General features: G+C 41.2%; 1 protein-coding gene across 1 annotated transcript in view; it reads right to left on the bottom strand.

Annotated features, from left to right (window-relative positions):
* The window catches only part of RETREG1 (reticulophagy regulator 1), a 58238-nt gene that overhangs the window by 38745 nt on the left and 3711 nt on the right, over positions 1–15782 (bottom strand). Inside the window, exons 2-3 of the mRNA XM_084850565.1 lie at positions 9455–9561; positions 8929–8959 (exon numbers count right to left, since the gene is read on the bottom strand). Of these exons, the coding sequence (XP_084706691.1) occupies positions 8929–8959; positions 9455–9561 (138 nt within the window). The remainder of the gene's footprint in view (positions 1–8928; positions 8960–9454; positions 9562–15782) is intronic.

The raw sequence follows: 15782 nt of genomic DNA, 5'->3' as shown, positions 1-15782 counted from the left end.
GTTATTCTGCTGTGTATTTACTGTGCTTTACATTGATTTGCATATTTTATTGCCTTAACATATTTGTCAGCAGCACAAAGAGCGCTTTGACCTGACGTAACAGGGTATAAATATCTAAAAATAATTAAACAAATGAGGGGCGGCAGCCTGTAAACCTGTACGCCCATTACCTTGCAACTGCATCATATGCCCTTTTACTGTTTGGGGCATATCCTAAGGCAGGAGGAGAATCATGGTGTCACTGCTAGACACAGCCCCTCCTCCCCCTAGTGTCATCCATTCCTCTTAGGAGAAAGGGGAAGAGATCGGGGACAGGGAGAAGATTTACATGGGCATTGCATGTGGAAATTTAAAATAACGATTCCTCCTCCAGGGGTAGTCAGAGAGCATTCCTACATTATGCAGCCATGGGCCAATCTAAGCGGAAACGTTTTGTGAAGCGATTTGGGCAAAATTCGCACTTTCACAGAAATGGATCAGCTTTTTCCATGGTACACACAGTGCTGTATTCCTCCTCTTTTGCAGGGTAAACAGGAACTGAAGCCACATTAGTTAGGGTGGGCGAGTCCTGCCGCAAGTAGAAATGAACATCAGCAATTGCGTAGGTGCAGGGCAGCCAACGAGCGGAGGCTTGCTCTCCCTCTCTCGTGTGTTCAACGAAGTGCAATGGAAGACTTGCTTACGAGCAGACATTCATGACAACCCCACATACACACACACATTTATGAGGCAGGCAAGCAGGCGCCACCCTGAGACTGAGCAGAATGAGCAGGAGTGTAAGAGCGCGGAGCAGAGAGCGCGGAGCCAGAGAGGAAAGAGTGACCAGCACCTTGTCTTTGATGTATATTAACTGCCCAATCAACAGACTCCCCCACACACACACACACGGGCTCAATGAAGTGCTTCTGTATACACATTCATGAAAATCATCCGCCCTGGCATCCACCCTTTCTCAGTTATGCAGCTTTGCATCAACAGGCGTCCACCATTTCTTAGCTGTGCTCCTTTGTAGCTGTGCAGTTTCAAAACAGCTGGGCTGGCTCCTCTCCCCACTCCGAAGCTCGATCAATATTTAAAGTGAGAGGCAGTGACTGAGCCCACATTCACAACAGCACAGTTTCAAAGCAGCAGGGCTGCTCCTGTACTCAGCAAAGTAGAATTGAAGGCAATGAGTTACTTTAAGGTAGACATGTTTACCCCTCTGCTTTCCCCCCGCCCCAGGTAACTTTCCCTTCAGCCAATCAGTGGCAATCAGCGCCACTTCCACCAGTCCGTGCTGAAGCCAGCTGAGGTTACACAGACTCCCAAACAGCACTGAAGCCGTTGCGACAGGAACATCCGTCAAAAAATGCGTTTGAAAAAAAAGCTGGATTTAGGGCAAGAAATGCTGGGCTAGCTACAGAGAGCAGCATGCGTCATCTGACATGATTGACTTGGGAGTGGAGCAGAACTGGAGTAAAAGTCCCATGTAGATGGGGCCTAAGTGATTTTTTTTACTTCTAGGTTATTTCAAGTGCTTATCTGATCCACATAAAAACCACATATTAATGGACTTTATCTTGAGACTTACCAAACATTTGTTAACTCTTTTAACACAATCAAAATATGTGATTTAATATGGGTGCATAAGAAGTATAAATCTGTTTGTTTTTAAAAAGCACTCTCAGTTATCCACCAAAGTACTTAAGCAAAAACACTGAATTGTGGATAATTGAGAGTTGTATACCTTGTTTTTAATTTTTTATACCTGAGAAAGAGTGAGTGAGCTTGGAATGTGCACACGTTAGATTTGCACATGTTGGATTTGCCATAACAAATGTCTGCATTTCATGCAACCATTGTCACACCTGGTTCCTGTGCAGTCCAAGACTAGGCAAAAAACAAGCGGGAGGACAAAGCAAAGACAGTCTAATAAGAGACAAGCCTGACCTTTATAGCAGCGATTAAGAACCTGTGGCCTTCCAGATGTTGTTGGATTCCAGCATGTCCTAGCCAGTATGATGGAAGTTGGAGTCCAACAACACCTGGAGAGCTACAGGTTCCCCACCCCTTTTTTTATGGCACTAGGACGTAACACCTTATCACCTAAAATCCTACCAGTGGAAAGAGGCTTTCTTGGATGATCTTCCTACAGTTCTTCCCTTGGCCAGAGTTAGGTAGTGGTATACAGGCTGAATCCCCATTTGACATCCCTGCTGCAGGATCTTCACTGTCTTGCATGTGGTTGTTAATTGCTAGCCTTCATTTTGCTGCTTAATGGGGCATAACCCACTCTTAATTAAAACAAACATTACACAATGGTAGTATCAGGACAAACATACCTTATCTGAATGGCATCTCTTTATTCACTAATAAAGACAGTTCAAGACAACTCTTGAACTGAGTGACTGAGAGGTTTTGAATATTCTAACAGGTTGCTCAGAAGTAGTCTTCTAAATAAAATGGTATCACTTCTAGCCTTTGATTCCATAGTTGAATCATTCCAGGAAAAAAATTGGAGCTCCAATTTGGAATGGATCTATGTCTTTCCTAATTATCATCTTAAATACTGAGGGACAAACAAAAACCAAGATAACTGTATATGTTTTATAATTTGAACTATAAGGTTTTCGGTGTGGACATTATGGAACTGTGGTGCTAATGCTGAATTGGCACCACAGTTGCTATCAACTTAAGAGCATGTCAAAGATTGAACTTGAGAGTCAATAACTGAATACATATCTTCAAGCAATTTTTGAAGGGATCCCTTGAGGACATTAACACCATTTACTACAGGATTTCTCTAATTACTGCACTTTACGGGTTGGAGCCAGAGATCCCATGAATGGAGTTCCACTCAGGGAATGCTCCCTCTGAAAGAAATGGGGAGGCTTCCCCTTGTAATTCCTTGCATCTCCTGAAAATCTGCTATGGAGGGTTGGGGGACCCTCCAGTACAATGTTAGAGGTGATGTGAGAGGTTATAGGGACAGCTGGTAAAAACAGCCTCTCCCCCTTCCATCAGCAGGTGCCTCTGCTGGATTAAAGGCCCTTTTGTTCACAGAAGGGAGATTCTGGATCCAAGCCGACATATATGATTAAAAACTACCATATTAATATTCTGTATTGTTGGACAGAATTTAATAGACATCAGCAGTTTTTGGTGTTTATCATATTTTGGGGAGGACTTTTTCCACATCTTTGTTCTATAGTGTGACAGTTTTACATAGTATAGTTTTACTGTACTAAGGAGAAGGTGAAGCTGTCTTTCTTCTAAACCTATGCTATTTTCCTTTGGATTATGTGAACAAGTTGTGTTTTTTAAGTTGACTAACTGTCTGGTTTTTACATATTGCAAACACCCAGTAAAAGTGCCCAATTATTCTAAAGTACTTAGTAATAAAATATATCCTGTCCCCTTCATTCAGGATTATGAAGTGTAAACTATCTTACAATTTACTAAACAAGAAGTATCATTGTCAAAAGGGAAAGAGCCATAAATTCTTCTATATGTTTTGGAAATATATGATACTTAGCACCAGAATATTCCAAAACAAACCTTCAGGTGATACACACAACATAACACGCACATAAAGGTTGCACATTATTTTCTACACAGTAGCACTTGCAATGTATTCATTTTGTCACGCCTGTAAAGGTCTTGGGTAACTAAAAGTGGTCCAACAGACCATGGCATTAGGGAGAAGGGGTTCCAGGGAATGCTGCTAAGAGCTTAAACGAGGGCAGAAGCTGCTGTCACATAGAGGATTATAGTACAGAGCGTGCTGGAAAAAAAAGATACCTCACGGTTTAAAGTTTCAAGTGATTTTCGGTACATAAACACATTGAGTCTGTACGCTTTACTAGGGAGATCAATTCACAGAAAATATGTTGCAACATTTTGTTTCCATGCAAATCCGTATATAAAACACAAAGCTGCATGTGGCCAGACTGTGTGCTGAAATTCTTGAAAGGAAATAAACATGTTATTCTGCTGATGTGTTCACATGCTATGATAAGCTCGTGCCAGGACATTCCTGCCTAGGTTAGTGACTAATCAGATGTGCTGATGGAAAGCACACCCCTCCAGCGTTGCCATAACCCAGACGTTTGCACACGACACTCAGCTGCTGCTCCAGGTCCTTGTGCCTTCTGTAAATAATTCCCACACAGACTGTTTTGTAATCCAGTGCTTGTGTTTAGCAAACCAGGATACAAGGAAAGGTCAAAAGGCTACCTCTTTCTGGCCTCCACCCTTGCATACTTCACAACCCTCAGCCTCTCACACTTTCCCCACTAATACAAGCTAATTGCCACATGACAATTTTGGTGCATCAATAAAGCTAATCTTTGCCGACGCACAAAAACAAACCTTCCCTCCCTCCCTGTTTTCCCCCTCCCGCTTATCCATAGTTTAAGATTTTTCATTTGCTATAACAATAAAAGAAATGAAGGAGAAGAACTGTAAGTAAAGTTAGAACAAAAATGTTTGACAGACATACTGGGCCTTTGGCTAGTACAAAACAATGGTAAAGAAATGAGGGTTCTAATAATTAAATGGGGACCCTTTTTCAGTCCTGGGCATCTGTGGAATTATACGGAACAAGACAAACCAACAAGAGATGGGAAGGAGAAGATGGAGATAAGTGTGTGCGCATGTGTGTGTGTGTATGTGTGCATCAGCTTGGGAAGGCGTCTGACTGTCATCTGTTGCTATTGTGGGCAATAATGTGATCAAAGTGCTTCAGGAAGACATTTAATGCCGTATGCCATTAAATTTATGTAAGGTATTATTTCATATATATGTCACTCGCTCTCAGGATGGCAGTTCTAGGTGTTCTCTGACCCAAATATCATTATCAGACTGGTAGTGAGATTTCCAAGCCTGTTAAGGATTTCTAAACCTCCCCCTTTAAAGAGTAACATGTTTTAAAAGCTTAGAAAAGCAGAAGCTAGCTCACTGTTATAAGATCAGACCCTGTAAGTATTTTAAGCCCATTCACACATGCACACTGTCTACTTTCTTCCCCTCAATTCAATCTGTCCTGTGAAGAGTACCACATGAAAGAAGCTAAATATGGACTGGGCTATCCACAGAAACATCTTGTTGCTATTTCCATGTTTGAAAATCAAATATGTGAAACAACCCTTAGAGAGGGCTGTATGTCAGCCCACAATTCTCTGAGACCACATGGTGTTAAACTGAGCACAGAATTCAATGCCCTAATTTTTTTTAAAGCAAGTCATTATAGTTGCAATGACAGAAACATGTGCATGCAGTCATGTGTGATAAAATCTCAGAAACCTGAGGGGTGAAATAATATAATTTTCAGTGGCCATAGGATGAAACTTTAGTACTTTATATAGATGCTTGCCCCTTCCAACAACAACTAAAAACAAGAGTTATGCAAAAATATGTAAACCTTTTTAATTTGTATAATTTAAACACAATTTAAAGACCAATGGCTATCAAGGTCCAATCCACATTAGGTCAAAATAAGATTTATTATTTAAATGATAATGACATGCATGCATGCTCCACCCAAAGTAAGCTTTGCATATCTTTCCTTCAGCATTAATACAGGATAGATACAACATGTACTACATTAAAAATACTCTGCTGCCCTCTATAGGATCTTCCTACCAACTGCCAAGAATATAGCTCATTCACTGAAAAAACATGAAGCTGAAAAGCCAAAAAAAGTAAGAAAGAGGCAGGCGAGACATACAAGATTCCTCCCATCTACTCCGCCCCCCATTTCTGGTAACAGACTCCTGCAAATTGGTATACTTCCACTAGTTGATAAGGAAATAGCCCTATGGCAGCCTTCCCTAAACTAGTGCCCCCTGATGTGTTGGGACTACAAATGCCATCATCTACAGCCAGCACATCTGGGGGGCACCAGGTGGGGAAGGCTGCCCTACAGGAAGGTCCCATCTCTTTCCTTCAATAGCTGTCAATGGTGAGTGTGAGATGAGCAAAGGAGACTGGATGTTAGCAAGAACTTCAAAACAACGTATATCCCTCCAAACTTGCAATTGTGTCCTGCATGACCAAATAAAGAAAGCAGTGGGAGAGGGGAGAAAAAAGGGACTGAGGAAATGCATAAACAAATACATATTCTTGAAGTCAGACTATTGCTTCTTAGCATAATATAATTGCTGACCTGTGACTAGCAGTTTCTTTTATAAGTCACTTAGGGCACAATCCTATGGGGATAGGCAGCTGCCTCTGAACTCGGAGGTGACCGCCTATCCAGTGCAGGGCAGGAGAAGCACGGAGGAGATCGTTCCCTCCATGCTTCTCCTGCCCTGCATTTGCGGCTAGACAGCCGATTTCGGCTGTCTAGCCGGGGGAAGGCGGAGCAGGGGAGGAGGCTGCTGGATGACACATAGGATGAGTCGTACCAGAATTTCCGCCTTCCCTGCCCTGGAACGCCCCCCGGAACACCCTGTTTTGGCTGTTCTGCGCCCCTCTTCCGAGTGCAGAGCTGTTCCATGCTGCCTGCGAGGCAGCATGGAAAGGGGGGGAAGGTCGGTTCTCCGGGAACCGACCTCAGAGTGCGGGCTCCAAGGTCAGTTCCTGGAAAACCACATATCCTATGGCGGTCTAGCCCCTGACTAGCGGCCATAGGATTGCTCCCTCCATTGATAAAACAAAGCCAATACAGTTTAGGTGAGCTGATTAAACATTTGTGTGATATATAACAGAATAAAAGATATAAACACCTGAAGAGCGCCTGAAATACAACAATATTAGGAAGCAACATGGCAGGACTACAGCATGGACAATATGGATGTTAGGATGTAAATAAACCCTTCCCTTCAAAGGCTCTTTTTCCATTTCCCCCCTAGAATTTTATCTTCAACCTTCTTGACGTTGGCATGTACTGTACTAGACAAGGCACATAAAAATATTAAATCATGAAGCAACAGATGTAAGAGACCAAAAAGAAGTAGAACCTTTTTCTGAATCAGCAGGAAACTCACTTGAGAGTCACTAAGGCCTACCATCACCAAATCTGTACAGAAATTTGAAAACGTGGTTTCAAATCCTGGGTTAGGAGTGAACAGGGGTTAACATCAATTATGAAAACATCAGTGCAGGCATAATGGTGAATTACAGCTAATAGTGGTAGGGGTGCGGCCAAGGGAGTGGGAAATAGAGCTTGCGGTCCCATAGCTTGTTCATAGTACTTCCACCATTGGTTAAGGAGCAAGCCACATTACAAATCTCATCTTATTCTTTTACACATCAAACTAGTATACAGATATGTTGCAACTACGATGTCATAATCTTAGAAGACATGCCCAGATTTACAACCCAAAGACAATAGTCCCAACTGAAGTGAGGCTAAAATAAACTGCCCTCCCCATTAGAAGCAGCCTTTTAAACCCAGAAGGGATTTAAAAAGCTGTTTGCAATGAATTACAAGGGAGGGAGTTCAGGAAAAGCAGTAAAAAAGGCCTACTCCTCACCCAGTTATCCTGCTCACTCCTCCAGAGCACAGCAAACACCTTTCAAGTTCCTTAAACAGAAATCCACAACAGAGATCCTGCCCCATGGCTAAATGCTTCAGTGACTTTTGGAAAAGACTGCATAGATGGCAATCCATGTCATCCATGTCCATGTCAGAATGGAAGATACCCCCTTCACCACACTGCCAAAATATATATGAAGTGTTAAAATAATCAGCTAATACATATTCACATAAAGCTCCATGGTTTATGTCTTCTACATTTAGAAATAAGTATTTCTACATGGTTTATGTCTTCTACATTTAGAAATAAGTATTCAAAACAGCATCATGTAGTAGCCACAAGTTGAATTTCTATGCCAAAAGTATGATTTAGCTGCAATATGCATGAGAACACCTTATAACTATGAAACATACGCTTTCCCAAAGTCATCAGGAAGAATAGCTAACTAGGGAGAAGACACCAACCATGGCACATGTGTAGGCTATATAAGGACAAATATGGAGTCAAAAAGTATTATTGCTACTAGAGTATGACTCAATCATCAACTCAGTCAGCTCATTTAAAAGCTATTGTGCTGTAGTGGTTAGAATGTCAGAGACAGAGGACTAGGGAGATGCAGGTTCAAATCCCCACTCGAGAAACTCACTGGCCCATCATTATCTCTCAGCCTAATCTACCTCACAGGGTTGTTGTGAGAATAAAATGGGGAGAGGAACTATGTACTTATAAACTGGATGTGCAATTGCTGGTCATTTATTGTGGTTTGGAGTAATGTGTCATGCATATCCCATCGCCTACATATTGGCTTAGTTGAAATTAATAAAATACTTCAGTAATCTTGCTAATGATAGACAATGCGAGATTCAATATAATGAGCTATGCAGATGCTATGTATGCTATTGCAGTACTAAGATTAGATGCCGTAGTTATTAAACTATGTTTAAAGTTTAAATTAAATTTAAACTGTACACTGGCTATCAAAACAGAACTTTTCAAATATATCAGACTAGACAAAATATTCAATATCATTAACAAATGAATACTGGAAAAAAAATCATTTTCTACAAACTCAATTCCACAGAGGCTTATTTGGGGTTCCTCAAGAAGGAGATTGGAAATTATATGCAAGCTTCTCAATGAGCATGTCCACCACTCCCCACCTCCCCTTCCAACCCAGAACTGCAGCCAAGAGCTAGATGTGTTCTAAGTCATCTTCTCAGTTCAGGTGGACCAAGGGTAAGGCCAAACAGGAGTGGACTTTGCAAAGCTCTGGGTGTCCCATAGCAAAACATATGGGTTCCTTGGCAAATGAACAAAAATAACACTAGTACAGACAGCAAGAATGATACTAAGCACTTTTCCACTGGATCTAACTTCTTCTTTACATTTAATACCATGAGAATGTTCTAATATTCAGAAGTCATTGGCATAATAACAAATTTGGCACATGTCAGTCACTAAAGCTTACCGGTCAGTGAGGCTTCGCCATAACTGTGCACCTGAAAACAAGATATGTATGAATAATCAATATAAAAGGCATTTTTCCTCCAGGTGGTCCAGTGTTTACAGTACATACATGCTTTGTTCTTGTGATAACTAAGCATTAAAAATGCAACATAGGGTTCTGCTTTCTAAGGAAGGAAATCATGTCCCACTGTGCATGTGCAAACCCTCACGTGTGCCTATATTTGAACTCTAGAATGTGGCCTTGTTCTATATATAGAACGAGAGACTGACATACCTGAATATGTTTCTAAATAAACTCACTGAATACAAGGCACTTTCCTTAGAAAGCAAAGTCCTTCCTTAGCAAGCTAATAAATTATCTATTCATAAAAGTAAGCAACTCACCTTTCTACTTAATGCACCACCCAAGGTAATTTACCTGGGAATTTTTTATTGCTGCAGTTAGGAAGATAAAGGGATATTTATAGGCTCCCAGACATTACTGATTAATACTTGTGTGTTAGACAAATACATAAGCAGTACCTTACCTCTTACTCTAGACAACACCAACTCCTTCATCATCTGCATCATGACAGCTCCAAGGAGTATGTGTGAAACCAGATGATATAGTCTCCAAGGAATCAGTGCAAAGAACCTAAAAGGAGACAAATAGAAAAAAAATCTTTTCAATGTGCACAATGACACATATTTAATATTTTTATGGTTTTGTTGTATTATTGTATTGGTGGTTATTTCATTGTGGTCTGGGAATTTTATGATGTAAACCATTCTGAAGGCATTTATGTACCACCCCGAGGGTGGTTTATAAATAGTTAAATAAAGCTTGCCTTGCCATATGAAAACACAAGCGCACAGTTGGGTCACTTATGGCCTACAGTTTATGTTGTCTCATCACGTATATGAAATGCTCTACCCAGGAAACCTTGCCTAGTGCCAACTTTCCTATCAGTACAGTACCACAAGGTTGTAGAACCCTGGGGGGGGGGATTGTCCCCCACCAGGCCCGTCACAAGGCAAATTATGTCAGTGGGCATGATCACACTCACTGATGTTACTGCCCCGCCCCCCAATTTTGCCTTTCTCCACGCTAGGAGAGGCACAGAGTTCTTTGCCTCTCAGCACAGAGAAAGGGACTTGGCTGCCACTGGCAGTCAAGGGACTTGGACTCAGCCAGTGCTGGGAAGAGTGTCCATTCCTCTCAGCTCTGGCCAAGTCCCCTGCCACTCACATCTGAGATTGGAGATAACAGCGGGAATTCCTCCATGGGCAGGGCTTGCCACGCACTCTATGGAGGAACCCAAGGAGTCTCTGCGGGCTGGATGTGGAACCTCTGCAGGATGGTTTAGGGCCATGAGCCAAAGGTTCCACATCCTTGCAGTGCCAGGTGAAGCCTGTTTTAATTTCCTGGGCATACTAGCATGTGCTATAAACTGCGTTTAACTGGCTTTATCCGTTCTGGTGAATTTGTGTGACTGCTGTTTCTGCTACAAAGGAACAGAGGAAGCTGCCTTATACCAAGTCAGACCCATGCTCTCTCTAGTCCAGTACTGTCAACACTGATGGGCAGTGACTCCCCAGGATTTCAGGCAGGAGTTTTTGCTGCCCTACCTCTCCTGCAAACATATGATCTATCACTGACCTACATCCCCTCCCTATGTCTGTTTAATATTGAATTTTATATATGAATTTTATATATGCATTTTATTACTTCAATATGTGCTCCACCCTGAGACTCTTGTACCAAAGGGCAGGCTACAAAATACATAAATATTTAGCACAAATGCTGTTGACTTGATACCATTGCTCATGACACAACAGCAGAGCTACATTCACAATCTGGGGGAGAAGGACCATTTTCTGGCTGAACCTTGCTTTTCATCATATACACAGGGGATTTTTTACTGGGTTTTTTTAAATGATTTTGAGGTGCTGAATCCGAGGAGTGCCACTCCCTAAACTTTGGGGAAATTTCACAATTTCAGTTCTAAATTTCTCAATATAGCAGACTGAACCTTTTTGTTTTTCTTTTATACTCCATTTTATTCAACTGCATGAGACTCGTGTAGTTTGGATTATAAGCATCTCAAAATGATTTAAGGATTTTGAGGACACTGATCGGGGTGGATCCAAGGATACTGGGGTGGGGGGCACTGTTCCAGGAGCATTAAGCATGTTGTCTACCTTCAAATATAAATGCAAATTTTCAATAAAATACCACATTTATTAATGCATTTACAATTTTAGGTGGTATATTTAAGGATCAGGAAGTATTTCTATTACTGAATGTAAGCATTAAATTACTACAGTTATTTCCATTATTAATTTTAAGTATCAGCACAGATATCTTCATCGCTATTGTCCAGATCATGTATCATTCCATTGCTACAGTCACCTTAGCAAGTGCAGAATGTTGTACACCTTAATCGGACTTTACTGCACCCATATGCACTACTACAACTTTTGGTGCATGAATATGTGATAAGATTCATTACCATGTTGGGCACTAGAGGGGTACCTCATAGCAGCTTGCAAGGTGTGTTCTCCTCTGTTGCGGTTGACAAAACCTCACATCCAAAATCCAGAGGGTCCATGGGAGGTGAACTAATTAGATGGGTAGACTTCCATAGTGCTGTTTGGAGGTATGCTCGTTTATAGTGTTGCTAGAGTGCACCGGGTGTGTTTTAATTGTTTTGGTAGTAGTTCCATAAAAACCAGAGGGTCAGTTGCTCATGAATTCACTGTACTGACTACTCCCAACAAGTACTGCATCATGCACATTTATTTATTTATTATACTGTCCAAGAGCCGAAGCTCTCTGGGAGGTTTACAAAATTAAAACCACAAAAATACAACAGAAAGTACAATATCAAATATAATAGATTAAAAGTACAGAATAAAAATGCAACCAGAGTAAAACCTAGCAGCACTGCAGATATTTAAAATGCAATAGCGGATTTAAGACAGCAGAGCTAATAAAGTAGAATGCTAAAAAGGCCTGGGAAAATAAAAAGGTCTTCACCTGGTGCCAGAAAGAGTACAGCGTAGGCTCCAGGCAAACCTCTGTAGGGAATTCATTCCACAATCAGGGTGCCACAGCAGAAAATACCTTTTTTCCTGGTAGCCACCTGCCTTATCTCTTTTGCCAGGGGCTCCTGGAGAAGGACCCCTGAAGATGATCTTAGGGTCTGGGTGGGTACATCATAGAATAGTCATAGAATCATAGAATAGTAGGGTTGGAAGGGGCCTACAAGACCATCGAGTCCAACATATGGGAGGAGACCATCCTTCAGATAACATTCAAAGTCCTAAACAGCTTGGGGCCAGGTTAATATCAGCACTTTGAATTGGGCCTGGAAAGGGACTGGGAAAGTATTGGCATAATACGATCTCGTTGGCCAATCCCCATTTACAATCTTGATGCCCTGTTTTGGACGAGCTTCCAGACCAAGTTTCCAGACTATTTTCAAAGACAGCCCCATGTATAATGCATTGCAGTAATCCAGATGAGAGGTTATCAGAACATGGATAACTGTAGCTAGGCTATCTCTGTCCAGATAATGGTGTAGCTGGTATATCAGATTTAATTAGCAATCTTTCAGAATGTGACCACTACCTATGTTTATTAAACCATTCACTGGGTGACTGCTGTCATCAAGTAGATTGATAGACGTTGTTAAATAATCCTGGATCTTCATGCAACCTGCATAGTCAGCCTTGATATGTGGATCAGCCTCTTCCTTGTGATAGGTCATGACATTCTCAACTTTCCCTTCCTTCAGGCCTTCCAGATCTTTTAAAGTCTGACCAAAAATGTGCTGTAACAGAGCCCAAACAGCCAAAGTCTTTGGTTTAAGAGTGAATCCAATTATGTCACCAGGGCCATGACCAGATCACATGTATGTTGTCTCGATGAATTGATCAGTCCATAGCCTATTCTAAATACTTTTCTTGTGCCTGACTATGTGTTCACCCACCACAAACTTTATAAATAATTCTGGATCAAGTTTTTGCATAGTTTTCAAGTAGTAGGACCCATACTGTGCATATTTTACATGCCCTGCAGCGAAGAAATATGGGAGCATTGATTCTACTGCATATAAATGCAGTAACCAATCACCAATCAGCGTGAACCTTTAGGTCTGATCTAGTAAGGCTGTTCTTATGTCTACTTTCCACAAGAACACTGTAGCTTGCAGTTTGGCTCCAAAGACAGAAGAACTGCAATCCTGCACATATAGGCTGCTTAAATCCTATTGGCTTGAATGGGCCTTATGCAGTCTGTGTGCACAGCACTGAAGCCACAAACTTTTCTAACGGGTTTAAGTTGCCAGGTTTTCAGGATTCAAAGTACAAAGAAGTTTGCTGCTGAATTATTTTTTAACTATTGTATACAACGTCTCACATTCTAAAGAAACTGATTCCGCAATGTTTATTGAATTAAAGGTATATGCAAATCCTTTGGCTAATGTTCTAAATTTAGCATCTTAAGCTACAATGGCTTTGTGCTTAATCTAATATACTTATTGCTCGAGACAAGAATGATACAAATGGTGTCGTACAGGCTCTTCATCAGCTGCTGTAAAAACCAACATCTTCTCTGGTGAAGTAACCACTTTAACCTCCTCTAAAAGCTAAACATATTTCAGTGGCGTGTGGGATGAATGAAAATACAAAGGAAATGAAGATTCTTACAAAGCAGTTTGCCATCCATGCAGAAATACCTCATTATACTACACACAACAGACAGCCGCAGCTCCACCCAAGGAAAACCACAGGGCATAGGGGTGCTTAACCCTTTTCCTTACCCTGGAAAACAGACTTTGTAACCTACCTGATGAAAAGCTGCTTGAGTGATGCATTTGCAACACGGAAATGATGGCCAACAAAGGGTTATGCACCCTTTCATGCTGCTGCTTCTCCACTCTAAATAGGCCTCTTCCAAAGCTGTAACTTCTTTCTTTCTTTTTTTTAATGCCACCGGGGTTTACTTACATGCTTTTGCATATAATGCATAGTTAGCTCCTTCAACTGTGAAGAGCTATTATGTGCTTTTTATCCAGCACTTTAAAAAAAATCCCATCGTTTAAAAAAGGAACACCATTAGTAAAAATTCAACACTCATACTTTAATAAATACATTAATATAAACAGTCCCATAGTATTTAAACTAACCTAACACTATCCTAAAAATCCACTACAAAGACATATACACTTTCTATCAGTCATGGCTTCTACAGCCCTATGCCCCGCAAAAAACTTCAAAGAATGCAAACCCAAGTTTAGATCTCTATGCTTCTGACACTAAACACTGCACTGGATGCCTCCCTTTTCCACTGATAGGATACTATCCTAAATTAATCCTACTTAGAGTAGATCCATTGAAATGAATGGGACTTAAGTTAGATACAACCCTTAATCTATAGGTTAGTGTGGGAAAACATACCATTTGGACTTCTCTCTTCCCCCCTTGCCCCCATCAATGCAGGAATTATTTTTAGTTCAGAAAAATGGATTTGTAAATACCTATTTGCCTTTGGCAAGTAAGGTTTGCTTTTTGACAGCTCAGTAAGGGCGCCTGGGATCCTCTCTTTCCCTATCTTTAGGCCACGTATGACTACCACGGATAGGTTTGGACAAGCACGCTTGTAAGAATTTTTGTAGGGTAGTAACTTGCACGGCTATCACAGGAGAAACAACTTAGAAAGCACAAATTGAGACAAAATCTGGATATATGATTCTAACTGCCTAGCTATAAAGCTGGACAATCCAAAGTTACCAAAAACAAAAACAAACACCTTGAACTCGGAGAAATATCACAAATTAAATGCAGTTAAAAGAAAAATACAGATGTTGTGCAGGTTTTACTGGTTTGCATTACTCTGTGGGATGTACTGAAACAAGTGTCAAAACAGTGAATGACAGTAGAAACAATTAAATTTCACTAAAAAGACATGCAAGGACTACAGGGGGAAAAGTTGCCATCTAGGCTTGTAAATAGACATTTACCTGGTCACCTGTGCCAAGTAAAAATCACCTCCAGGCAACCAGGCAGGGAAACTTCTGTACACTGAGAGCGAATTGGGGTTTTCCCTTCATTTAAGGCCCTCAGTGGCCTGGTTCAGATGATCACTCCTCTGCTTATTAAGCCTAGATGCGCACAAACCCTTTTTCCTGAGCATATAGCCCCTTTGCTCCTCCCCTTGTATAAACTGCAATTAAATCAGGGAGTCTCTGACTATAGTTTCCCATTTTGTCCAAAATGGGAAACTGCAGTTACCAGCTTCAGAACAAACCAGAATCTTAAATCAAAAAGCCCATACATATCTCTACTTAAGAATGCCACCTTATTAAGCTGAGATATGAATGAGCCTTTTACTCAACTTCAGACTATGGTTTATGATCCCATGGGTCCCCAACACTTTTTGGGTTGGTGGCCACATTTGGAATTTTGACAGAGTGTCATGGGGAGTCTAAAAAAATGGCTGCCATGGGGAGGGGACTTGCCCATTAATAATATATATATATTTTTATGGAAGGAGTGGCCAGTCACAAAACACCCATTTCCCTGAAAGCAAACTGGTGAAACTAAAAGAAAAGAAACTTGCCCGAGAACCTAAGTAGAAGGTAGGGGTAGGGCCTGAGCTCCAAAACACAAAACTCCTCTTTTGAATCCACAGTTTTCTGCTCCAGTATCTATTTAACAGAAAGCAAACTGATGAGACTCACAGATAAGTAACTTGGCCGAGGAACTGCGTACAAGGCAGAGATGGAGATCTCAGCCCAAATGCCAAATCACACATTTGCCCCCAGAAAGCACAACAAAATACAACTTTCACAGAAGGTAAACTGGTGATGC

Source organism: Heloderma suspectum, chromosome 4 (assembly GCF_057233095.1).
Source record: "Heloderma suspectum isolate Gila_16-S chromosome 4, 16-S_ref, whole genome shotgun sequence".
NCBI classification, from domain to species: domain Eukaryota; kingdom Metazoa; phylum Chordata; class Lepidosauria; order Squamata; family Helodermatidae; genus Heloderma; species Heloderma suspectum.
The sequence above is the reverse complement of the archived record's forward strand: the minus strand, read 5'-3'. Positions and strand labels throughout refer to the sequence as shown.